At 42.5% G+C, this 27,316-nt stretch overlaps 1 protein-coding gene across 7 annotated transcripts in view; it reads right to left on the bottom strand.

The window, feature by feature from the left end:
- Window positions 1–9,882: 9,882 nt before the first annotated feature.
- pou2f2a (POU class 2 homeobox 2a) overlaps window positions 9,883–27,316 on the bottom strand; it is a 40,996-nt gene continuing 23,562 nt past the window's right edge. The window contains exons 2-16 of one of the 7 annotated variants that reach the window (XM_049583599.1): window positions 21,827–21,892; window positions 21,649–21,683; window positions 21,038–21,094; window positions 20,065–20,184; window positions 19,472–19,855; window positions 19,050–19,155; window positions 18,854–18,945; window positions 18,584–18,724; window positions 18,337–18,478; window positions 18,074–18,222; window positions 17,515–17,712; window positions 17,220–17,422; window positions 14,752–14,820; window positions 14,320–14,393; window positions 9,883–10,858 (exon numbers count right to left, since the gene is read on the bottom strand). In XM_049583599.1, the coding sequence (XP_049439556.1) occupies window positions 10,530–10,858; window positions 14,320–14,393; window positions 14,752–14,820; window positions 17,220–17,422; window positions 17,515–17,712; window positions 18,074–18,222; window positions 18,337–18,478; window positions 18,584–18,724; window positions 18,854–18,945; window positions 19,050–19,155; window positions 19,472–19,855; window positions 20,065–20,184; window positions 21,038–21,094; window positions 21,649–21,683; window positions 21,827–21,892 (2,165 nt within the window). In that variant the 3' untranslated portion in view covers window positions 9,883–10,529. Of the gene's footprint in view, window positions 10,859–14,319; window positions 14,394–14,751; window positions 14,821–17,215; window positions 17,423–17,514; window positions 17,713–18,073; window positions 18,223–18,336; window positions 18,479–18,583; window positions 18,946–19,049; window positions 19,156–19,471; window positions 19,856–20,064; window positions 20,185–21,037; window positions 21,095–21,648; window positions 21,684–21,826; window positions 21,893–26,562; window positions 26,687–27,316 lie in introns of those variants that run through there. The other 6 variants (XM_049583600.1, XM_049583598.1, XM_049583602.1 and 3 more) reach the window with 6 other exon arrangements.

Raw genomic sequence — 27,316 nt, 5'->3', positions numbered from 1 at the left:
CCTCAAAACCAGCCACAACTCAGCCCTGAGCAGAGTGACCGTTTAGTACCAGATCTGTGTGCTAGGTACCCCAACAGAGGGAAGAGCAAAAATGGGGACGGTACAGAATGGTTCCATAGGCACCATCCACAACTTTTAACAGTGGAAACAGGGAAAAAAAGCATACCAAACTGAACTGTACTGCTCGGTGGAAACGGGCCTTAAATGCAGCCAAAGTCAAGTGAGTGACTGTTTATGCTGCTGGAGGACCAACACACACTGTAGTGTCTTTCTCAAAGAAAGGGAAATCAGGGTTCCAAAAATTAAGAGAAAGAAAAAATTTAAAGGCAGAAAGGAAAGGGAAAGAAAGCAAACTGACTGTAAAAAATATTTTCAAAAGGTGTGTAAGAGAGACAGGGATCAAGAGAGGAAGGGCAGGGGGCCCACAGAGAACGCTTATGCATAGGGCCCAAAATTTGGTGCTACACCCCTGCTCAGATATGTTTTTATTCCATAACTGTATGAACAGCACAAATCACCTGGAATCGCAATTCACATCATGATTCCACCACCCCTAAATCTGACTCTGCATCCACACTCACGCCTGTACAGGAGTAGCAACCATTGCTCCCCAGAAAGCCGGAATCATAAATGTGTCTTTCGTTCTCCTCATCCTCATCATCATCTGGTCACAAATTCACTGGCTTCCACTGCACATCGACCTCAGTGTCCTCCACGTCTTTTTTCATTGCTCCTTTGCACATGTGCGTCAGTTCAGGACTGTGACCAATTTACACTGGAATCTGATTTTGGACACATTTTAAAAAGTAATGTGAAAAGCCAAAGAAAAAAAAATCAGAATTGAGCATGACTATTTCTGACTGCTGGTTAGACAACACAAGACAAAACACATCTGAAGGAAATTGTAATGGATTTTCAAATGTAGTGCCAATCAAATGATCTGCAGAGGGATCAATAATGAAAACAATTGTTAGTCACAGCTCTGAAACATGGTCACTTTGACCCAGAGTCTGACAAAACAAGCTGAAGTTTTACAGTAAACCTGTCACAAAGCGACCTTACACCAAACATATATAGCAATTTCACTGTGGCAGACAAATTTCCAATGTCCGAATAAAATCATGAGAGTTTTACCTCACTTCAATGATGTGCTTATTGCCAACAACCAACAGCTGCGCCCTCTCCAGCACCAAACAAGGAGCAGCAAAGCGGGTAGACATTGAACATGGAGAGGATGTCGGTTAGGCACAAGAACTTGGCTGTCTTGTACTGTTGAAAAAATGGAGAAACACCGAGTTTTGGGGTGAAATTTGGCGTGTATCTGATCCACTCACTGGCACTTACTTTAGTAAGGAACCTCAATACAAAAATTGACAAGCATACTGTCATCATATGACAATTTTCGTCTTGTGTCTTCAGGGTCATGTGTTTTTGCAGACATGTTAGCAGGTGTTATCAGGTCATATTCCTTAAAGGGAGTTTGACATGATGTTTTCCACCAGGAGCAGAATGGGAAATAATCTCAGGAGGAACTCCAGTTGTTGTCTTGCAAATTTTGTTAAACTCAAATTGTCTTTGGATGTGAGAGGGTGTTAAGACTTCAGTGTTTTAAAAGTATTTTCCAAGTCATCTAGATGTATTGCATAAAAATGCAAAGGGTCAGATTAAAACAATTTGTAACCACGCTAGGGTTTTCAGCTAATGGTTTCATTAGTGATTCATCTCCTCTTCTGATTTATTAACTAATTATTGATCTAGACAACATCAGAAAACAGTAAAAGTAAAGTGCTAATCACAATTTTCTGCAGCCCAGAGCAACATTATCACATGATTTGTTTTGTCTGACCAACTGTCCAAAACCCAAAGAAAATTTGTGAGTTGGTGAGTATGGAGGACCTCAAGTGTCATGGAAATGATATAAAAGATTTCATCTATTGATATCTGATTGGGCAATAAACATATTTCTCAAATGAACCAATTAATCCATCAATAAGTTTTCTCAATGGATATATAAATGCTTGACACTTGTGGCCCTCCATAACTAAGAGAGCAAAGAGCACCACAACTACCAGCCCAGAATGGTTGCTGATCTGTGAGGGAATATATCAAGTCTAATAGCACCCTCCTCTGGTCAAAAACAGGCATGACCAGTTGAAGTACATTTCCTGTTTCGGAGATGAGGTTTCCACGTGAAACCTGTGGTTCGAGACGAAAATTGACACTCAGACTCGAGACGAAACAAGACAAGAGGCGGAGGAGGAAGATCATCTGTACAGTTTTTGTCTCCTGTTTTATTTGGATGAATGAAACACTTTCAGTTACAAAAATGACTTAAAATGAACAACACTGTACAATGAACAAGTAGAGTTATTTTTCTTCTTTTTTTTTTTGGTTTTCAAGATAAATACACTAAAAGGCTAACTTGCTACCACAAGGGAGAAGAAGGGGGGAGACAGAGAGGGAGATGGGGATTGGAAGAGAGGGGAGGAGGGAGGACGAGGGGGCTGCTCACAGGACGGAAGACACAAAGGGAGGTGTGATGGTGATACAACCATACCTGCACACACACACACTCACATACACACACACTCACACACTGACCGACTGTTGTGACAGGAGGGGAATTGAAGCTACGTGTACTAGGAAGTTGGCAAACAGTACACTACAGTTGACAGTCCTGTGTGGGGCCTTTGTTGCTGTCCAAACAAGGAATCTTTTTGTCTTGTTTTTTTGCAAATTGCTGCAGCAAACCGCACCACTCCCACTTTCCAGCAACCCCCACCCAGTCACACACACACGTGCTCGCCCACAGGTGGAAATGTAATAGACAGAAGCCCTCCCCCTCTTTAACAGCTAACAACAAGAAACCACTTCCAGAGAAAAAAATCCTAGACTTCCCCTTGTCAATGTTTGACAGTTCACTCTTTCGCACATACACACACAGGCATAGACAAACACCCGGAGGTAAAGGTCAGACAGGTAGACGTTAGGACCAAACATTGGGTGAACCAAATGAAAAAGGGGGGAGGAGGAGGAGGAGGGGGGCGGGGAGAGGTGAGAAAGGGCTGATGGGAGTCAAGCTGTACTCTCCGGCAGCACGAGCAGAAGGGACGAGAACTTAAGAAGGATCAGAACAGCTACAAAGATACCAAGAGAAACTTCATTATCATCATCATCATCATCGTCGTCGTCGTTGTCATCATCATCATGATCATCATAATTATGAGAAGATTATTTTTCCAATGACAAATACTTAAAAATATACATTTCATCATCATCTTAATTATCATTATTATCATTATTATTATTCCCCTTTGGATAGCCGAGGTTAACGCTTTAAAGACCGGCTCGCTAGGTGACGGAGGAGAGAGCAAACAGGAAAGGGATGGATGGATAGAGATAGAGATAGAAATAGAGGTGAAAAATGCAGTGGAGGCTTTGTGTTGAAGAGAAGGTCAAGTTAGAGCTCTTTGGTTTTATTCTTTAACATCTGACTCGCTTTGCAGTGTTGCTGGAGAAACCTTTGGACTAAAGCTGTATTGTAGAAGAGAGAAAGAGAGAGAGGAAGAAGAAAGGGATGGAAGAGAGGAAGAGCATGTGTGGTGTGGATGAGAGTGGGTGGAGGAAGAAGAAGCAGCTTGTTTGTTTGTTGTTTTCTTTGCTCCGTTCGGCATGTCTCACTTTCTCCGACAACAACTACATCTCTCGCGCTTCCACATCCAGAGGTATTTGCTTTCTAATGGAGTTTTCATATCTTGACAAGTTCAAGCATTGATTCTTGAATTTTAAAGGAATACTTTGACATTTTTGGACTTTCTTGCCGAGCTTTAGATGAGAAGACTGAGGTAAATATGTAGCTACAGCCAAGGGATCGTTGCCTCTACTTAGCATAAAGACTGGAAACAGGGGGAAACGGCTGGCGTGACATCATCCAACGGAGGTGGCAATCATGAATCACTTTGGTGATTCAAATAGTTTTGTTTAGTTCAGTTTGACATTTTTTCCAAAGCTAAGTGAATGCATCAGTGCTCACAGCATGCGGGAAACAAACTCATCGCCATTCATATTCTCTATGTGTTGCTGTATTCTTCATTTCTTCATTTTCACTCTGTTGCTGGTTTAAAGTTGTCACATTAAGTACCAAATTGTTCATGTACAACCTCTGCTTTAAAGACTAAACGCTCAGCAGACACTTACACTATTTTGTAACAGTGTTATCACAGCATATGAGCCTTTAAACCAGGCAGTAATGTACTGTGAGTCAAGGCTGACCTTCGAACAATGCTCTCGGTCACCAGTGGGGGGAGCTCCACAGCTAAAAGCTACTGATTCAGTATATTTAGTTTAGTTTTAATATGGTGTTGAAGATTTTTCACGTGTGCGGAGCACCCCAGTTGACAAAATCTGTCTACAAGTACCTCTAATGCTCAGTAATTTAAGGTGAGACACCCCAGGTGAAACATAGTTTCAATGCACTGGTCAATTTTGAGGTTTTGGGATATTTTGTCTTCTTTCACACTAGTGGAAAGAAAACATCCAAGATAAACATTAAGGTGTTAATTTTAGTTCAGATTTCTGTTTTGGAAATGTATGCAAAAAGTGCATATTTAATTATATAATGCCTTTTTGAAAACGGGTTCCAGAGTGCAATTTTTTGGAAACAGCACCATCTGCATTGTCATGTAAACTTCCACCTTCAATCAAAAGGCATGCGCAAGAAAGTTAGCCATCACAACAACAATGGGCTCTGTTTGTGCTGCTCACCCTATTGAATTTATCAACGCTCCTCCAGCAAAGTGTAGATTTACTGTGGCAACTCCACCTTGTCGTCCGTGCAGACAAATGTTTGTGCGGCTGCCATTTTATTTGTTTATACATCATTGCTCTTTAGAAGGCAGCGCATGTGCACAGTTGTGTGTTGGTTTACTACAAAGTCACACTGCCAACTATTGGCCTGGCATGTATACTACAGCATTTTTGGTCATTTTTACGGATCTGATTGTTATCAAAACGTTGTCGTCTGAACAAGGAACTTTATTCAAAATGAAAATGAGAAACGATTCTGTTTTTAGTGGATCATTTTTGTGTAAACATGGCCTTAATGTAAGTAAAAAACTGGGTAGTATCTATATGTTCACCTGGGGTATCTCTCGGTTACGTACTTCGTTTACACTGTACAAAAAATGTAAAAATGCCAATTTGCTGCTGGAGCTATTTTTTGGACAGCTGCAATGACTTCCTGGAGTCATGTCGTCTGCACTCTCAGCAAGAAAATTAGTATTTCCTAAAAGTTAAGCTATTCCTTTAAAGCTCCTTTTATAGATGCTATTGTAAAGGTACATCTCTAGCCTGTGGAGACGATGCAATTGTGTGGAGAAAGGAATAGAATCTTGTGGAGGAAAGTGGCATTTCCGAACACTCCAGCGGACCTCAGGGTTTTAGGGAGTGTGTGCATTGTGCTGGATCCCATGGCAGGGCATTGACTTTGGTATCATTCACTGGGGGGTATCCCCACCGGAGAGATCTACACTTTACATCCGGTCCCTCAAACCCTGAGGTTCATTGGAAATGCAGCGGAGCTCTTCTTCCATTTCCTCTGAATGCATAGAAAACAACAAAATGGACTCTTGGAGTTTGATCACATGCACACCTCTCCCTCCAACTTCCAACGTCGCAACACACACCTAGTTGTGAGAAGTGTCTGGATGCGTCACCTAGCAACCCCGATCTCAGCCGTTCCCCAGCTACCTGCCCTGCGGCGCTCCCTGCTACACATGGACATCAACTGGTCAATATGGCCCCTCATCAGGCAATGAAGACCTAAAGGCGAGAGAGGGCTCGGCGACCTCGGTGATAAAGTTGCTCTGAGGCACGAATCTTAAAGCTTTTTTCAGCCCAAAAATGGATCCAGATTTGATCCTAGATCTGCGCCAAAGAGCAGCTTTAAGCCCACAGTCCGTGTTTGACAGGGAGGGAGCAGTGAGGGACAGATACGAGGAGAGGGCTGTGTTCAAAGCTCAACACAGACAGTGGGGGGTGTTTTCCAGGGGGACAAGGTGTGTTTGTGTGTGTGTGGACCGGAGCATGAACCAGTACGGCCTTTTGACCTTAAATGGCACCTTCTGAAACCCACGGAGAAAAACTGCAATCCAGTTGCTGATCTGTTCCCAGATCAGTCTCAAACCTCTGTATTTACCTCCAAAAGGACAACGACCATAGACCTTTACTGTGTCTGCACCCGGCCACACCAACACACTGTTCACGTGTACCCTGATCCCCACTTGAACCCCGCATTTTAAAGCATTCATCTATTTGGTTTATCATCAAAGAATATGAGGTATATGATGAACTATCTCTCTTTTACATCCTACAGTGGATGAAGAAAAAAGTTTAAACCAACTTCTAGAGAAGTGGAAAGAAAAAGAGACAAAAAAACAAACCCTGAAAGAGACAAAGTGAGAAGTCAGAGGGCAATTTACAGCTGGGAATCTAAAATCACCCTCTCCTCTCTTGTCTCCTTCTTTCCTCTTTATCATGTAAAAAACTTCAGCCTTTGCCCCAGTTGATCTTCTTCTTTTGTGTTTTTGGTTGTGTAGCTGTAAAGCTTTCAGTGTGTTCTCCCTGTGGAGAAAATATCGAGAACAGAAGCAGCACCGCGTCTGAAAGAACACCTCATGCTGTAACTCAGGCAGTTTTTCACACATAAATCATATTTATGTGTTCTCCATCAGAACAGAATTTCAACTTGCCATTTCCTGTCTTATTACCAGGAGAAACAAAGGCTTGAGTCTGTCCAGAAAGCCTCTACCAAATTCATTTTCCTCCTTTGTCCTGGAAATAATGAGGTGTTCATCTGCACAGTGCTGCCTCTCACGACTGTGAGCTTCCTCTCCCCTTTAAGAGGAGAGTCGTCTCAGTGAGGAGGAGAATATCTTTATGGCTGACCATCCAATCAGCCATATTCTCTTAGTAAGTCCCTACAGGATCCATGGTTGCATTTCTGGTATTATTTGGTTTAAAGAAGTAAGAAAGAACTTCAGTAAGGGGCAAAAAAAAAAAATCCATCACAAATACATCCCAGAATATGAAAAAGCACCTCTAGAAATAAATTAACAAATAAATAGCAAGGCAACAAAAAAAGATAAGCAAAAAAAAAACAAAAAAACACAACCCTAACCTGAATAAATAGTACAATCAAAAGTCTAAATCATCATTAATAAGAAGAAATTAAAAAAAGTCCAAAGAGAGATAGTTAAAATTTTTGGTCTAAAATCAAGTTATTATCATCAATGTTTTTTAGGATCTTTTTTTCTCAAAGTCTTTTTTGTAAGTTTTTTCTTTTTAATACATTAGCGATAAGTAAGCAGTAGAACATAGATCTTTTTTCTACAAAATCTATAGAAGCACTAACAGATACATTCCGTCTAAGAGTCAATGTGGAGAAAAGGTTTCACCTTTAAGGTGCAAACCCCACATCTAAAGTTTGGTTCGTGAGACGATTCTCGTGTGTCGACTGTTTTCTGGTGTGGATCAAACCAAATATTCTTTGGATACGTTTATGTCCAACTCTCAAACCGTCAACTTGACTGAGGCCGCTGCTGTGTGTGTTATTCTGCGTCTGACATGTGTGTTAAGCCGTCTCTAGGGTCAAAATTAATGACAAGACATCACTGCAGACCCTTTTTACTTTTCTTTTTTTGGAACCAATCGGCATCCCATTAACACTCACACAGAAAAACGCAGTGTCACCTCGGACAAATTGACCCATTTCTGTGCCCTCATGCAGAGAAGGCAGCACATGTTCCTCTCTACTGTGTTTGGTTTGGTTCAGTATTTGGTTTGGCATTTTTAAGGTTTTGCTATTCAACTCTTTGTTTTTGGCTTTTTGTGTGTCTTTTTTTATCTGCCAAGACAGTCTGTTTCTTTATCTAATAAAAATCTGGAAGCTAAATTTTCACAGTATTTTTTCCAACCACCTGATAAAAATCTCTAGCACGACTACGAAAAAAATAAGGAGCTCTTGTAGTAAGTAAGCGAGTACGTTATTCCAAATGAGTAGTAAGCACTAAAGTACAGTACATAAAACGGCATCAAGAGACACAGCAGAGATAAAACAATCGGAAACAACCAACAGAAAAATAAAAACAGATTTTTTTTTTTTAGAAGATTTCAGTTCAGTGAGGTCATTTGCGTTTAGCTCCATCCAGGACCAGAGAGCTGAGCTGGAGAGGCAGAGGAGGGGAGGAATTGTCTGTCCTTCTGTCTGTCCGCCTGTCTGTCCGATCCCTCCATCCGTGCTACACAGTTTCAGAGTGGGGCGAATGCTGCAGCCCTAAAGCTAACAGACAGACAGACGGCTTCACCTCTTTCAACACCTGCACTTTGTCCTCCTCCCCTCCTCCCTCCAGCCACATTTGGTTAGGGTTCTTTTTGGTTTGCTTCTGTCATTCCTTGGGTTTGGGTTTTTTTTTTTTGGTTTGGGTTTATTTTTGGTATCCTTTTACAAAAAAAAAGTGTGACGCCTTCTCCCCTCACTACAGTGTGTCCCTCCTTCGCCCTGCCCCAGTGTACCCTTCGTTCAGGGGGTTCGGAGTAAAGGATCAGTTCCCTAAATAAAGCTTCCCCCGTGGGTTTTTAGGACAGGCCAGGTGGAGGGGATTACCACCAGGGGGGCTGACATCCTGTTCTCAGCCCCTCTGTGTCTTTATTGTGTTCACATGTCTTGGCTGAGGCTCTTTAAGAACAGCCCAGCCTTGAGAATGCTTTGGTTTCCATTTGAGAATTAATGGCAGTCTGAGGTGGAAAATGACAGTGAAATGTGATCGATGGAACGATGATAGAAACAGACAAATACCAGTAAACATGTCTAGACAGACAGGTGTCGGGGGCGTCTATGCTGATTGACGAGGCAGGAATGAGAGCCGGCTGTGACTAAACTTGGCTTTATTGACTTATTTAGCCTTCAGTCTCAATGGTTATTACTTCAAATCTCCAATCACGGCCCTATTTCATACTTTCAAAAATGGTCGACCACTCTTAACAAATGTCAATTTTCAGCGTGTGAAGTTTTTCCCAGGGCATGTTTCATTTAGCCACGGAGTCACCGATAATGGGTTATCTTTAAGAGTGAGGAAAGAGCGGTCTGATTAACAGCGCAAAATGTCACATGTTTAGGTCTTAACAAATTCATTCACACCTCGAAATCATCTCGCAGCGTGCCAACTCTATTTTGGATCTACGGCACTTGGTGAGCGTCTTTTCACCTGCGTCATCTCTGTTCCTGCAGAACAGTTAGAAACAAAACAGAAAGACAACACAAATGCATATGATGAGGACGATGATGATGATGATGACACTGATGAGGATCACACTGCAGAAGCTAACGCTAAAACAAGCTGCAACAATAAATAGGAGTTGGATTGTAAAATGGCACTAATAAATAATTACAAAAAACAAATTCCAACTGTACTTCTCAAAGTGTAAAAAATAGATACTGAATAACAAGCCTCTGTCAAGGAAACGTGGAATAATAAAAGAGAGAGGAAAGCTATTCTATGCTCTTCGAACCAGAGGTAGGTAAAGAGACTAACGTGAAGATACAGTGGCAATCATTCATACATGAGCTCTTGACTCATTCAGTAACAATCTTTTACAAAATTATTCAATATATCTAGCATGAAAACCTATAAGAGACACATGAGTTGACACAGACAGGATGAGTCGATGGCAGGATGGATTGGCTCTGGATGTGTGTGTTGGTGTGTGTGTGAGTAGCAGTAGCAGTAGAGTCCTGGTCCTGGATAGCTTCAGTATTTACACGTCCTTTGAATAAAGCTTTTCTCTCCGTATTTTTGGTTTTTGGTATTTGGGATTTTGGTATGGTTGTCGTTTTTTTTTTTTTTTTTTTTTTTTTGTCATTGTGTATTCCTCCTCCGCCTCCTCCTCAGGTAAATTTTTGGTTTAAACTTATCCTCCCTACTCCTCTTCCTTCAGACCCGCAGCTTTTCGAAAATAATTTAAAAAAAGGGAAAACGTAAGCACAGTCCTCCTCTCCATTTTTTTTGTCCTTGCCGCCATTCCTTTGTCACATAGTAAAGTTATCTTTTGTCATTTTTGGTTTATTCACTTCGACATGCTTCTCCGCCGTCTCTTCCGTCTCTTTGTTAAAGAGTCATTGGTTTGTTTTCCCTCAGAGAGAAAGAGTGCAGAGGCGCCATGTCGATATCACGTGTTATTGACAAAAAGGTCCCACGTTGCCTCCTCTCCACCGGTTTGGATAGATAAAGATTTTTGGTTTCAATCTTCCCCTTTCCCCCCCCTTCTCCCCTCCTTCACTTCTCTCCCTCCCTCTCTCCTCTTTCATTCTGTGTATTTTTGGCATCGAAAGACTGGGAGAGAAAGAGAGAGAGAGCCATTGTGAGAAAAATAACGGAAGAAGAGCGCAAGAGAGAGAAAGAGATAGCTTTGGTGTGAAAGGCGAGGTTCTCGTTTCCTTCTCCCTCCTCCTCTCTGATTGGCCCTTGGCGCGGTCACTCAATCTTGGCCCCGCCCAGAGAGGGCGGGCTGTGTGCCATTTCGCTGGAGGAGCAGGAAGAGGCGGGACTGGAGCAGGGGGAAGGGGAGCAGGGGGTGGGGCTGATGCTGCTGGCCGAGGGGAAGGGGGAGGCCTGGGAGGCTTTGGCTACAGCGGCGCTGACCATTCCGGCACCGGGGTTCTGGCCCATGTGGAGGAGGGCGGGGTGGTTGAGGAAGAGGGAGGAGGGGAGGCCCCCTGCCTGGCCCCCAGAGGCCCCCAGCATCACCTTACTGGCCCCCTCAAGACTGGAAAGAGGCAGCTGGCCACCACTGGCTGCTAGGGCTGAGGGAGTGAGGAGAGAAGAAGTGAGGAGAGAAGAAGTTAAAGGAAAATTCCACTGTTACAATATAGCAGGATAGTTTTTTGGTTTTATTTTTAGCATTGTACTACTTGTCACTGTGAATTCCTCATCACCTCATTCTCAGTAGGTTAATCTTTGGTTTAAAGTACTTCTTTAATACCCTTTAGAAAATAAGGCCCCGTTTATACGACAATGATTTCAACTGAAAACGGTAAACTCTAGTTGCGTTTTGGCCGATCGTTTACATGACAGCGGCGTTTTGGGTGCCCGAAAACGCAACGATTCGAAAACGGGTTCCAGAGTGCAACTTTTTGGAAACGGCAGCATCTCTGTTGTCATGTAAACTTGCAATATGCAGTTCCTCTGAAAACGGAGACTTTTTGCACGTGCACATTATGGTTCCAGTCACTAGGCACGCCGGCCGTTACAACAACAATGCTGAGCTCTGTTTGCGCTGCTCACCCTGTTGATTTGAAGTGAAGTGTAGATCTGTTACTGTAGCAACTCCACCTCGTCGTCCATCCAGACAAAGTTATCTGTGCATGCTTTCGCCATTGTGTTTTCTTTGTTTTGGTTTGTAATCACCGTGTTGTAGAGGAAGGCGCTTCAGCGCAGGCGCATGTCACGCCATGGTGTTGCTTTGCAAATTTACACTGCCACCCATTGGCCTGTCGTGCATTCTACAACGTTTCAGTAGATTTTGCGGCTCCGTGTGATCAGGGATCGTTTCAATAATGTCGTCATATAAACGCATAAGTTTTTTAAAACGCAAAGGACAGACTTTTCTGTTTTTAGAGAAACTGTTGTCATCTAAACAGGGCCTAAAACTAACACAGTCTTCCACCCCCTTCTTTTGTCACATAGTAAAGTCTTCCCATGCCTTCTTACATATAAAATTCAAGGACTTTTAAAGGATTTTTCAGGCCCAATTCCTTAAAATTCAAGGACCTACACAGCGTAGTTTGAAACACAGATAAAGGTTAATTACTGTTACAACACTGAGAATTTTTATAATGAGAACTAGCAGGCTGTACAGAAGCTCAAAGACAACAATTCAAGAAAGAGAGAGGCTCAAATAGGTAAACACTTCATAATTCTTCTTCTACAGACAGCAGACAAAATCAGAAGAACTTAATTTTTGTTCTTGCACAAAATAAATTATTATAAATTTTAATTCAAGCACTTACAATGACCCAAAACAACCAGTCAAAGCGGAGGAGTCTCTAACACTGCTGTCAATGTTAGCTTGTTAGCTTGTAAACTGTCAAACTAGGCAGTGCTGATCTAATACAAATCATGATTTTGTTACTGCATTGTCTATTTCTTGTCTCAAATGTTTTCAGACACCTATTTTAGTGTACTGTTTAGCTGTAAAATGAGAAAGTTTGCTCTAGCCGGTGGGTGGTGCTTTTGGCTTGACTGTTTCCGACATGCAGCTGGATCACAAACCTTCTCATTTTACAGCTAAACAGCACACTAAAACATGTTTCTGAAAATATCTGAGGAGAGAAATAGGCAATGCAATAACAGAATCTTGAATTGATCAGCGCTGCCTCGTTAGACTGCAGTTCACAGAGTGATTGACATGATTGACAGCTGTGTTAGAGACTCTCTGGCTCTGACTTCCGTGAGCCGTGGTAGATTTTAACAAATGCCATTAGGGGCAGTAGGAGGAGGAGGAGAAGGAGAGGGACATACATTTTTCACAGACTTTTTATCCTATCTTCCTCTTTCAGAATATAGTGACAGTTTCAGCGAATCTCTTAATCTGTTAAGTTACCAACTGTAGCTTAAATAGGAAAGACTCAGCGCTTTTGAGTGGTTGTTCTTTGTTATGAAACCCTTTAATTTATGTGTTTGGTCTATCAACACTCTTCTGTTAGTCTCTTTCAAGTAAATAATTTCCTACAGTACCCCGCCAAGCCAGAGAACGTGCCTGAACGTGCTGCATTCAGCAGAGGTAGGTGGAGATAACCGTCACCACCTCTTTTAAATGGAAAGCTAAGGAGTGTGGTTTCTCTGGAAAAAGAGGTGCACCTGTCTGTTTTTTAGGCGGAATCATTTGAGTGGGAGTTGAGAAACTTTTACTTTTTCCACACACAAACACAAAAAAATTACAAAAATTGCCAGCAGAGAATAACTAAATATTATCTAATGTCTGTAGCAAGATACTCTTTTGGGATCAGATACAGCACAGCAACAGGTAAGCTTACATGAGTGGTCTGTTGTTATGGAAACAAGGTTGATGATTGGCTGTGAACACAGCTACATGCAGCGCTTCTTTCATACACAAAATGTTTCATGGGAACACGGACTAATAATGTTTGTGATTGCATAGCAACAGCAATACACATAGTTTTTATCCATTGGAGAAGAAGCATTAAGCACCCATAGTACTTGAAGCGTCTGGTGGGTGCGCTACATTATGGTCTGTCGAGGGTACTTTTGGTAAAGAAACTGTTATTTCTGCCTCCTCAGTCATCGATCTCTTGGTGTGTGAGTGTTGAGTGTCAAAGTGGTGTGAAACAGCGAGTCCAAAATGCAGCTCTTGCTCTGCGAGGGTCTGATGTTTAAAGTTGACGGTTTAAATGTTCATCATGTCGATTATTGGTGCATGTCATATATAGTGCATGAAACATCCCAGTGTTGCATCATCACGTGTTTAGGTGAATTTCTCTTTTAAGCATCAACACATTTGACCAGTGATGAGATGAAGAAATGAAAGGCTAAAGATGAGTGAGACACAGACAGACAGACGCACACATAGAAACTCAGCCCACACATTACCGTAATGATCGTCACTCACACATACACACGTGATGGGATGGAGTCATGGAGGTCAATGGCAACATGAAAAACTCTCCCTCTCTGCGTCTCTGTGCCTCAGCTGCTTTGGATGAGCAAACACCCTCAGCTGCCTATTCATCCGCGTCTCCAGTCAGTAGTCTACCAAGTGCGATTTGATTCACCTACCATGCATAACTGCATTACTCATCATCACACTTCTGTTTTTAATACATCTCGCTCCCCCCCTCTTCTCGTCCTCACACCAGAAAGTATGATTAAAAATTAGCTCTGCTGACGGTGGTGGGGATTGTTTAGTGGTCACTTCTTCAGGATCGTGCTCTTATTTTTCTTGTGCTATTCTTGTGTTGTTCTCAAGTGTAGGAAGGTGTGTGAGAGGGGTTGCGTCGTGCACAGTATGTGTCTGAGTTTTGAGCGTGTATGTGTGTGGGAGGAAAATGTATTGCCAGGACATAAAAACTCTTCTCTGCGTATTTTTATGTATTCTGTGACCCTAAGATTTTCCCAGAGAGTAAAATATAATGTACACCACCTCAGCCGTGACCTCTAAATTATATTCTGTTTATCAGTGAGCTTTCTCTTTTTTTCCACTTGCCCGAAATAAACCCATTTCAGCGTCTCTCTTTCTCTCACACACCTTGGATAGTGGCCAGGGGATTGTTACCGAGGAGGGCTTGGTTCATCCCTGTGTTAACTCCCATCACAGTGTTCCTGTTGTGTCACACAAACACACACACACATACCGCACCATACATGTGCAAGCATATATACGAACACAGACAGGCAGAGGAGAAAAGGTGAGAAAAAAAGCAGGTTTAGCAGCAAGGACAAGCGGAGGGCAAATTCATCCCTGCACATATAATGAGCTGTGGTTTGCTGACAGCTGGCTGTACGGCTGTAAACAAGAGGTTAGAGATGCAGAAGGAAACAGAACATCTTGCAAAAACACTTATTAACTATGCATTTATGTTAGAAGTGATTCAATACAAGAAGACAGGATTCTGCACCAAACAACAGCACTGTATCATCTGCATGTGTGTGTGTGTTCGTGTGTCTCGGTCGCATTCACCTCAAGTTTGCAGCAAAATCGGTGATGTAGTTAGACACGTCACCATTCTTTTTACCCATACGCCATAAGCTGTGAACACAAGAACCACACACACAAACACACACAGGGTTAGAGTACACTGCAGCACAGGGGAAGCAGTGCTGCCCAGTGGCATGTTGGGATGTTGTGTGCGTGCGTGTGTATACAAACAATCACTGTGTGTGTATATGTGTGCACAGTGCCATCAATTTAACTACAAACTGCAGGTGAAGCGAGCATGGTGCAGTGCAGTGTTCATGCTGTGCATGTTTATGGAAATGTGTGGTTGTGTGTAGTGGCACTGTGATTTGTGTGTGTTTAACCAAGAACCAACCCAGAGGAGGGAGCACATGAGGTCAGTCTGAGCTGCTCAGCCCTGGCTTCCTGTTACATTAAGAACTGATTTTAAGGTCCTTTTCCTTGTATACAAAGCCGTAAATAGGCCAGGACTGAGCTACATTGCTAACTCCTTTGTTAACTATTTGCCTTCAAGAACACTGCGATCATCTGCTGCTGGTTTACTGGAGCTTCCAAGCAACAGCCGAAAGAAAATTGGGGATGCAGCCTTTGTCATTTACGCCCTGAAGCTATGGAACACACTACATATGGATATCAGGGAAGCCAGCTCGCTAAATATTTTTATGAGAAATCTGTTCACTCGCTTTAACTAGGTATGACTTTCCTCACACAGGTCTGAAACACTTTCTTTTTACACTTAACACTGCTGCAGTTAATTTAAAATGGTATATCTTCATTGATTTTATGATTTGTTTTATATTTTTTAATTTATGGTTTTGCTAATATTGAGCTATGATGCCTTTTCTTTGTGTTTTAGTTTCATCCTAAATTTAGTTTTTAAAACTGTTTTTAAATGTTCTTTCGTAAATTGCTTTGTGGGGCTGTTTTATATTCATTCTGTCTGGTTTCATGCGAAGCACTCCGTGAATATATCACCCTTGTTGTAAAGTCCCACATTTCTTGTATGAAAGTCACAATATAAATAAGTTTATAATAACAATAATAATAATAACAATAACCATAAATCATGTACTCTATATAAAGATAAAGCTTCCTCCTTCTGTACAAAAATGAAGCCCCAATATTCTTGGTATGGGCGCTGCCATCTTGTGCTAGTGACGTCATTTGGAGCCAGAGTCTGTGCAGTAGCAATCGGGAAGTGGAGCTAACTAATGACTAAATAATCAAAACCACTAAAACTACAACTACCTAAAATGAAAGAAACCATCTTTGGGAAAAATGTATTTGACATGTACTCTGATCTTATAGTTTGGCCCATGTCCCATTCGCTAACATAGAGGGGGCAGGGTTTATGACATACACTGCCACCAGGGGGCAATCCAGATGTTTCAGCTTCACTTTTGAGGAGCTGTCATGTCGTCCATCTTTATATGCAGTCAGTAGTTTAAATATTTTGCCTAAGTGCATTCAGTTGTGGTTGCCATAAAGCATATTGTAATTCAGATGAATCTTAAAGGGTTTCTCGCTTACGTAGTTGGGCAGATGTTGTAGGTTTGGTTTGATTAATTCAGGCTTTGTAATCCTTCTCTCAAAAGTCATCATTTTGAGATCTTTACTGCCAACCTAATATATTGCAGATGAATGGAAGTTTGTCTGTTTTAAATGTTTTTTTTCCTCCAGAAACTGTGTACTAGTTATTAGTTATTATCATTTCTAAAACACACTATTATATTTTAATAGGGACTAATTCAATAGTAGAAAGTAAATCCAGTTAAACTGTAATCTATACTGTGGTATATTTTGGACTAATATGGACATTGCTACTAAAGAGAGATTTTTTTTAATGAAACAATTTAAACCACATCTTAAACTAAATTCCCCTCCATTCTACTGGGATGGAGGCAGAAATCTCAGGGGCCAGGTTTGCTCAATAGAACTAGTTTGTACAACATGTTGTCTGACCTCGTCGGAAAGCAAGGCTGGCGTGAAAAGCCAGCCATCACAGAGAGCGACGATGATTGTTGAAATGTGGAGATAATGGCAAACGTTTTCAGACAGTCTCTCCTTGAAGGCATTCCTAGCGCTGTACTCGTTTGTACACATGAAAAGAGGCAGAAATAGTTGTGTATGGAATAAAAAAAGATGGCTAAGGGAAACTTTAAACACTGCCAGCTTTCTCTACTTATCACAAGTGGGCGTGAATGTTAGATTGTTAGTATCAAAAAGTTACAGATATTGTCAGATGTCAGAAAGATGTGTGGTGCAGTGCCATACTAATGAAGCACACTGGCCCCCTACAGCAACAGATATCTTAAAAACTGGCATAAAAAGAAAACTATCTGGCTACATATCCCACAGGCAAGTGGAAATGCGTGGGTTTTTTTTTTAGAATTTGGATGAACTGATGAGGTAAAATATTCAAATTTGCCCTGACCATATCTGCATATTGTGAGCGTCTCATGATCTCTTACCCTGTGTTAAGGTTGAGTGTGCTGTGGCTGGGAGTGGCTGGGCTGGCCGTGCTGCGGGGAGGAGGAGGAGGAGTCACTGGGGAGGGTGCGGAGCTGAGGGAGGGGTGGGTGGAGGTGAGGCTGGAAGTCAGGGGGCAGACGGGGGACATGGTGGTCACTGTTGTGCTGAGACTGGTCACGGCCTGCGACAGCTGGCTGGACATCTGGCAGACACAAAGGAAAACAGATTCAGGTTTCTGAAAACAGCTGAAAAATGGGAACATGTTTACCATCAACTATTCCTCCAGATATTTACCATGTGAGGGCTGTAGCAGGGTGGTTTGTGCGTTGGTGGGGCAGTGGGGGGCTGGCTGGGCAGGGGAGGGGTGGCACTGGAGGGATTGATGCGTTTCTCTTTCTGCCGGCGGTTGCAGAACCAGACCCGGATCACCTCCTTCTCCATGTTGAGCTGCTCTGCGATCAGCAGGATCTCTTCTGAGGTAGGCTTCTGGTTCTGCGAGAAGGTAGGGAGACAGGAATTCACATTATTTCAGCAGTGCTATGTTTTAGCCACATCATGACATTAAAATGCTCTGCGGAAAAATCACGATTTAACAAATTACTGTCCAGGATTTAGAAGATGCTTTAAAATCACTTAAGATACCATTTTCTGTTTAACAATAATCGTTAATCAGCTTTTTAAAAATTAGACCTCTGCAGATAATTCAGCTCCTGGTAAAAATAAAAATAACACTTAAGGCATTCTTTACAGAAGTTTCAGCTGGTTTTAATCTGAAATCCTCACTGCTAGGTACCCCTGAATCCCCCTAAATCTGACACACTGAACCTTTAAATAATGGGGTTTATGATCTTACCGTCATGAATGCGCGTTCCAGGGCCACGCGTACATTCGTCTCGATGCTGGTTCTCTTCTTTCTGCGGCGACCAGGAACCCCATCGAAGCCCAAAGTGGGAGAGGACAGGGAGCTGGGGCTGGGCAGGGTACTATCTATGGACATGGTCTCTGATGGAGGAAAGCAAACATAAAGACAGACTGAGTGTCAGACTGATTGCTGTATTCTTTAAGCACCTATTTTAAGTATAAATGTAAAGTACTGTTATTTTGATGAGGGCTCACCTGCATCATTGAGCCACTTCTCCAGCAGTGGCTTCAGCTTGCACATGTTCTTAAAGCTCAGGTTGAGGGCTTCAAAGCGAGAGATTGTGGTCTGACTGAAGTCATTGCCATACAGCTTCCCCATGGCCAAACCAACATCTCCCTAGTGGAGGGATGAAAGAAGTGCAGTCAAAACACATCAAAGACTAAGAGACTGCTAATGGAACCTGCACATGCACACACACACACAGTAGGTGTCTCTCCCTACCTGTGTGAAGCCCAGTTTGATGCGTCTCTGTTTGAAAGTGCGGGCGAACTGTTCCAGCTCCTCCAGGTCACTGGGCTCCTCGGGGTGAGAGGTCACTGAGGGCACTGTGGTCACACCGCTCACCTCCACACTCTTATCTCGCTGTGGCAGGTGCAACGTCAGAGGAATGAAAGTGAGAACGAAGAGGGAGAAACAGAAGTGTTTGTTTATCGCTGGTGCAGAGGCTGTGTTTTCTTTTCCACTGACTAAAGCTTCAAAGTTTTCTCGTACCTGTGCTTGGAGTCCCATTCTATTTGGAGCAGACAGCAGGCTCCCTTGGTTTTGCTGAGGTAGCGAAATGAGATTTGGTGTTGATAGGAGTCCTGAGGAGGAAAAAAAAAAAGAGAAATTGATCAACTATAATTACAACAAAAAAAGTATATTAACAACTTATTTCTGTCATAGTTCCAGTAAGAGGCCGGCCCACCTTGCTGGCCCTGCTGTGCCGGTGGGAGGAGGAACTGGGCAGGAGATGGGAGCGAGTGGCCGGGCACCAACACCAACTGCTGGAGCTGCAGCAACTGCTGGATGTCCTGTTCAGTCAAGAGTGAATGGACAGATCAGAGAGAGAATACGCTTCTATTAAGTCATAAGGCTAAATGGAAGGCTCAGTCACACAAAATGTGTTAATGTGTTATCTCTCTCTGCCTGAGGAGAGAAGCATATTTAGACATGCCAAAAACATCGTAGTAGGAGGAAATATGTTGTTATTGTATGACGGATGAGAAAAAGAGATGGAAAATGTGTGCATTCGTGCAAGGTGGAAAGTATGAATCATGAAATATACGACAGACATGCAAGAAAAATTGTTCCATAGCTTGATACTGGTTCCTCAATCAAGCCGCTCACCAGGAAGTGGCTTTGATTTGCAGTCAGTACCTGGGCGGTAAGCTGGATTGGCTGGGAGAGGGTGAGCTGGGGTGGAGGAGGTGGGACGGGGACACTTTGGGCTGTCTGTTCCTGTGTGCTCTGTCCCTGCCCCTGGGACTGCGACTGGGCCTGCTGCCCTGTTTGTCCCGCCTGATGCTGCTGCTGCTGTTGCTGCTGCTGCTGGGCTTGCTGATTTGCTGCTGCTGCTGCTGCGGCTGCCTGAGCTTGCTGATTGGCTTGGGCAGCTGCGTGGGCAGCATGAGCGGCGTGAGCTGCACTGGACTGCTGCACAGCTGCAGCCAGGAGCTGCGCTTGAGCCTGCTGCAGCAACAACTGTTGCTGTGCTGGCAACAGTGCTGTCAACTGGCGAAGAGAAAGATGTGAGGAGACAGGAGAGGAGAGGAGAGGAGAGGAGAGGAGAGGAGAGGAGAGGAAATGAACGAAGGAAATGGACAGAGGGAGACAAAGAAGGAAACAAAGTGTTCAAAAAGCAGCACGAGTGAAGCAGCAGGGTAAAAGCAAAGCAAAGTGTGTGTCCAGGTGCATGTTAAAATATTAAAAATCTGCCTTACCCCTGCTAGCTGGGAGCCGGTCAGCATGAGCTGTGTATGTTGCAGGGCCGTCTGTGAAGGGGTCGGGCCGTGAGAAAGAGGAAGGGCCGGGGACATCTCACCACATTCCTCCATCTTAGTCTGTTTGAAAGACGAAGAAAAGGGAAGCAAATGTAGAAGTATTAAATTTAAATATATATAAAAATGAGTTTTGCTCCACCAGAACATTCGCATCACTCCTTTACTGAAAAAAAAAGTAATTACACTTCTCCTTCCTGACAAAAATGGCACAGAGTAACTATTAAAAGCATGCCTGCACTAAAAAAAAAACACTCACAGCAAATTTAAAAAAACACAAGACAGGGAACCCCAGAACTTAAAACAGGTCAAAAACCAAAGCTAAAAACTACAACTACACAAGCTTACCTGGCTATTTGTGATAATGACAGGCAGTGTTGATTATTTAAATTCAATGAGTTTTTCAAATGAATGCTTATAATCAGTCACAAGTACGCTGATGAGAAATGTGTCTCTATCTGTCCCAGGCACCAAGAGTCCACTCTTCTCTCTCCTAACACAAGAGGAGGATGTTTCCTCCAAGAATCAGGCATGTTGTAACTGGCAGGGGAAAGCTCTTCCAGCTTACTGTTTTGCATATATATATGCAAATTAGGACCATTGCACCTTTTGGTGAGAGTTGTAGCATTATAGATTTATTGCTATTCTCAGTGCGCTTTGTGAAGGGAGAGTGCCATCATACTCTCTGCTCTGAGCGAATTTGTTTACATTCAGTCGACACTGTATGAACCTCGACGTTGAACATGACAAAAGAACAATTGAATGCGCAGCAACGAATACAAAGCTGAGGCAGCTATACTGTCAATAAACCTATTATGGGACGTTAAAACACAAAAGATGCACAAACAGAAGACCAGACACACGCACAGACATGCACAGGCAGTTAAGTGACACGGACACACACACATGCACCCACCTTGCTGCTGCTCAGGGTGGGTGAAAGGGGAAAGGGGTTGACTTTCATTGACTGAGCCTAGAGGAAACAAACCAGACATCTCATCAGAAATGACTGCCAAAAATTACTTTAAAAGCATTCTGTTTAATTTAATCTATTTTCTTGCTCCTACAAATAGCTGATTTATCAACAGAAGATGTTCTTTTATCAATATTTGTCTTTTTTAACAACTGTTTTAGTGATTCTTCAAGCAAAAAAGCTGAACCTTTACTGCTTCCAGCTGCTTAAATGTGAGGATTTGCTGCTTTTCTCTGTTTGATTTCATTGTCAATTGAATATGTTGGACTGACACCTTTGCCTCTGAGAAACTGACAAACATCATACAGTACCTTTTCCTATTCATACCTCCATGTAAAATGTGCTTTAGCGATGCTGTGTTTAAATATGGTCATGCCAGTAAAGCTACTTTGAGGTGAATTTAAATGAATATAGACTAACGGACACATTCATCGAAAATGGAAACAATCAGCCACGTGACTGTCTGATTCGCGCTGATATCTCTTTTGGAACATTAATGATGTAGGTGAAAGAGGAAGGAGATAGCCCATAATGATCACAGGAGTCAGGCGTACCTGGTGATTTGATTCAGGTCCATTCCGCTCTGAATCTGCGTGGGAGGGAGAGGAAAAAGTGAGAAATTGATCACGTTAGAGCAAAAAGTCACGCACACACTACTGCGATTTACATTATAATATACAGCTGATTACAAACAATAGAAATGTACTTTATATATCTGTAACTACATCTCACCTGTGCCCTCCAAGGGTGAGTCAGCCCCTACTTTCTCAACCTCTACTGGCTTTGACATCCTGATATCTGTAACAGGAAGACACACACACACACACACACACACATATATAAATAAGTCAGCAATGTTGATTCTTAAATCTGTCTCAGACAAACAAAGAAATGCAGACAGAAGCATTTAGAAAGCAAGTGATCAGAATCTCGATGACGAGAGGGGAAAGAAAAGAAGATGGCCAGGGTGTTGAATATAGATAGGTTAAAGTGTTTTCAGGTCACAGGCCAAGCCTACACACACTGTACACCAAACAGTGTGGCTGAATCATTCACTAGTTGAAACCTACCCACAGCCATTCATTCTTTCCAATTAGCGGTTTAACAAAAGAGTAGGTTGACCCAAGGTGTTTGCTCTTTCTAAATTTAACTCAAGGTGTTTACGTGGGAGCACCTCGCCACTAAAAGTGTCACATGTTGTGTGTCATTCATTACAAGACCCTATCACTTCCTGGTTGATACTGTATTGGGACAGTCCCATGGCAACAGCAGTGAAGACAGGGAGGCATGAAATTTAAGTCTTTAAATCTATCACAAAAGGAGTAGAGCATTTTGGCAGCAGAGAGCACTGGAAAGATGGGAATGAGGATGATTTTAAGAGTTATGGCAGAATATATTTGTGTGTGTACATGTCTGTACGTGTGTGTGTGTGTGTGGTTTTGTTTTATTAATCACCCAATGGTATCATCTCTCTACAAATCTTTTTATTTGTTGGAAACCACAAACTGAAAGACAACTTTTTGTTGTGTCCATTTGAAACCTTTTTTTCTCTCGCTCTTGTTCTCTCTTTCCCTAACACACACGCACACACACACACACACACACCACACACACGCAGAGCTACTTCCCTTTTGTGAAAACATGCAAATCCGCCCAACGACCAACTAATTATATCTGCCACCTGCATAATAAACTCTCAGTCTCCCTCCTTTTTTTCTCTCTCCCCTTTCACCCTTTCCTCTCCCTTTTATCTCTCCTCTCTTCACCCTGTTGCTTCTCTTGTTGCAGATGATAGCACGCCGACGCCATCGCAGTTTTTAATTTGCCCATCAGCTTATTGTTGAGCTCACATCAATAAGACACACTATAAATACAGAAAACACTCTTATATGACTCACGCAATGCCAACAAGTAAGTGGTCAAGCATGGTTTTCACCATCAGGGGGCAGCAGTGACACATGGAGAGGATGACCGCTCCGCTGACCATCACTGACCTGATGCCACTTTTAAATAACCAAACCATCAGTCCAGTGCAGTTGTCATGAAGACAAGATAGAAACAATGAGCCACTCACATCCAGCAGCACGAGCACATTTGTTGCAGTGCCACACGTGTGAACAGTGGACTTTGGTACATGCAGTGTCTTTAGGGGAAGGGGGAAGTGGTGACCAGCTAGAAAAGCTCCACTCTGCTGCCACACTGGTTATAACCTTAGGTCAGGAAATATACACGCACACACTGACCGCAGGGTTTCCCTCAAATAAATGGACTTCTGCAAAAAAAGCTAATTTTGTCACCAGCCATGTGGATGCAAACATCTGCTTGGTCTTTTATTAGGGTCTTTGTGGTTATTCCAATATTACATACATACATACATACATACATACATACAGCTCCTGTTTTGGAATTACATGGCATTGTGGCTATTAGTGAAACTGAAAAACTGCCCGATGTTGCTCAATTTCCAGTGAAAATGTAAAGTCTTCCACTCATGATGCATGCATTAAAAAAAAAAGAATTACCATGCGTCACCTGTATTACACTAAACTATCTTGTGCTCCAGTCATCAGTGTGTGCAGTGTGTGTACAGTAATACCAAAAGCCAAATATAAAATGACTGTCCAGCTCATAAAACAGCTGTAATGTGAAGTTCCCAAAGTGCTGCCTCTTGCTCTGTACTGCCCGCTCGCAGGACACGCGGGGAAGGTGTGTATTGATTCATGGTTCAAAATGGCCTACAGACAGTAGCATGGTGGATAATGTGGTCAGTAATACAGTGGTGGGACAGTATATCAAGATGCTGTGTCTTTTTCTCACTTCCCCTCCCGACTTCCCCTTGTACCGGGTTGAACGCAGAGTGCTAAACCCAACACTTACTGTCAGCGAGGCTATTAATATTAGCCTGCTCTCTCCCTCTCTTTCACTCTATCTTTTAAAAACCTCCCTTTCTCTTTTACAACACATTGCTGCACACACACACACATACAGATGCACAACTAATTTTGCTTGACACAGAGCAACGTTTTTAGAATTTTAGTGATGTTGTTTAAATAAGTATGAGAATAAGAGGCAGCGTCTCTTAACAGTGGCTCGTTGTTCTACTTTGGTAACAAGTTAATTTACAGAAGTGTTTCTCAGACTACTTTGTTAAATTACTGTGTGTATTTCGTCCCTCATTAAGCTGTTATGCTAATCTCACAACAAAGCTCAGGGTTTAACTTTGTTCCAGTAAGAGCAGAGGGCTGCATCATACTTGCTGTGTCTTAAACAGAGCAGTTTTAATGCTGTATAATCCTGTGTCATGAATAAATGATGCAATAGTAAAGGAACAAGGAACAACAGTGACTGTGCTCAGTCTGGACTGTTTCTGTTACTGTCCTCTGGGTATTTTGGCTGAGATGAAACTCCGCTGCAACTACCCTGAATCTCCCCCCCCCAACTCCCCTCCCCATAAACCTGCACCCCACTTCCTGATTCAGGACACAACCCTGGCGCCAAGGGGGGTGTCTGGGAACTGGAGTCACCGCACCTACTAACTATGGATTTGAAAAACCAAGGGGTGCCCAATTTGATTGCAAAGAAACGCTTTCCGACTAAAACTGTGCGCCCAAGAGTCGACCAGCTTTAGCACATCTGGACGGGAGTGAAGACATAAGTTGATGTCAAAATTTGAGAATGAAAAAAGGATTTGAACAAATGTAAATAAATTAAAATAAGTGGATGAAGAGAGGCTTTAAAATTTAAGTGAAGAATCACAGCGGAAAAATCTAACAATAATTTAAAAAGCTACAAAGGTTTCAAAGCAGCATCATTACAGTCTGTGCTGCTGACGTTGTTGGCCGTTTTATCTGCGTTAAGCTTCTGTCTGTCTTGTGAACTACACAACAAAATTACTACAATGATAAAACTGAGCTTTTAAAACACTTCATGAATAAAAGAAAATGCTGTTGGAATAAACAAGGATGTCACGTTGTCAATGAGAACCTCCCTGACAGTTTGCAAAATTATATAAATAAGTGAAATAAATAGTGAGTAGTTGAGAGAGGTTGTAAATGCAGAAGGCAAGAAGACTACACTGACCTTACAAATAATTAATATTGAAATTCCTCGTTTATTCACTTATAATTTTGGCCTAAATTAACAAAACTGTGTAATCAATTTTTAACTAAGCAAAAATGAATTTCTGACATTTTCGTTCTCACATTAACCCTCTAACCTATTACACCAATATTGACCTTTGTTTTATTTGTACTGAGATCTAATGTTGTGCGTTTTTTGCAGTATGGTGCTCAGGATGCGTCACTCTGGTCAGAGTAATGTACTGAAGGTCACAGCAGTGACCACATCAGGTTACGATGTGACTCTGTGATTTTTTAGTCCATGAATCACTCCCTGATAAAAATGAAACATGTAATTTTAAGAAATCATATCAGGACATCAAAGGCTAAGAAATATGAGCTAATTGACATTTAAACATTGATTTCTGGTAATTGGTGAGTCATCCAAAACCCTGCTGTGCTTCTCTTTACGACACACTGTCGGTCAACTGAGACTGTGTCTGACACTTTCTCTCAGCTGAAGCTGACCACCAAAACAAGGCCGAGGGGGCAACAAGTCACATTTCTCTGCTTTGTTTTCATACATTTTAAAATACTGACAATGGCAGCTATTTGAGGCATTTCCCCTTTTGATTATCTGTCTTTTTTAAAAGAAGTATCTTTGTATCTAAATGCTTTCAAAATGTGTTTTGAATTAATTGACATACATTTCAATTTCAAAATAGGCAAAACAATAATCAGTGCAACCCCCCAAACCTCCCACACACACACACAGAAAGTTAACCCGGGTGTCAAAGTTGCATGGTAAGAAACCTTATCAGCTAAATACCTATAAACTGAAAACAAATGCAACACTGCCGCAGTGCTAGACACTAAAAAGAAAAGGTGTTTTATGATGACAAATGAAAAATAATCCCAATATACAAAAATACTGACTGCAACACAGGTTTTTCATCACAACTGCATTTTAAAAGACATTTCCAAAAACTTTCTTCTACTGTATTTTTCTCAAGCATTTTTAGCATTCAGTATTCAGTATAAACACACACACACACACACACACACACACACACACACACACACATAGGCATGCTATGGGCTGGAGAGGTGGCTGACCTTTCCCTCTGCATGCGACAGGCGTCCACCCATCCATCCATCCATCCATCCACATCTTTCTCTCCGTACCACCTCTCTCTTTGATGTTCTCTAATTAGCTGAGCTTGTTAGACCCAGTGGCATTAATCAACAGTGAAGACACAGTTCTCTTCCTCACACACACACACACACACACACACACACACACACACACACACACACACACACACACAGTGCCCTCTCCCTCACGCAAAGCTTAATTGGTCTTGTTAAATGAAGGCCAGCAGAGAGAGGGCTGCACAGACAGTCACTCACCTGGCAACCACATACTGGAGAAGTCCTTTGCTGCTATTGCTGCTGTCTTGGTCATATCTGTGTCTGTGTGAGAGGGTGTGTGTGCGCGGCGCGCTACGTAAAGAAAAAACTCTCCCTCTCCCACTCTCTCTCTCTCTCTTTCAAACCAAAAAGGAGGAGTGTATTAAATCATATGGTTAGAGAGAATTACTCTCTCTCTCTAGTCCACACCCCCCAAGCCCCACCTCCTCCCCACATCCTGCAAACAACAGGAAGTAAGCCTCAAAAGAGGAGGAACTCGGCACAGAGGGGAGAAAAATACAAGACTATAGAAGAAGAAGGAAAAAAAAAGAAAGGGGGACATGCAAGAGGTTAGAGAGTGGGAGAGAGTGAGTGAGCGAGGAGATCGAAGAGATAGATGAGGTGAAAAAGAGGGGGATGACGAGTGCCGACGGAAAGTGATGGCGCGGCTGGAAACAGCCACTCACTCACTCACTCACTCACGCAAGAGAAAAACAGCAGGCTTGACATTCTGACCGACGAGTGTATGATACACGATATGTGACACAGTGTACCTTAAAAAAAAAAAAAAAACTATCCAAAACTCAACTGAGCTTTGAGTTTTTCCTCAACTCTAAGCTCTTCTAACAAGCTCTCGTGGTTGGTTTTGTCTACCATGAGTCACGACCATCTCTCCTTGGTCATATCAGCGTCTATGACTGTGGGGTTGTTGTTAGTGAGTACATCAGTGGGAGGAAGGTGGTCGGTCGAGGGA

This window comes from Epinephelus fuscoguttatus, linkage group LG8, assembly GCF_011397635.1.
Source record: "Epinephelus fuscoguttatus linkage group LG8, E.fuscoguttatus.final_Chr_v1".
Lineage (NCBI taxonomy): Eukaryota > Metazoa > Chordata > Actinopteri > Perciformes > Serranidae > Epinephelus > Epinephelus fuscoguttatus.
This window is presented reverse-complemented; position numbering and strand designations above follow the sequence as displayed.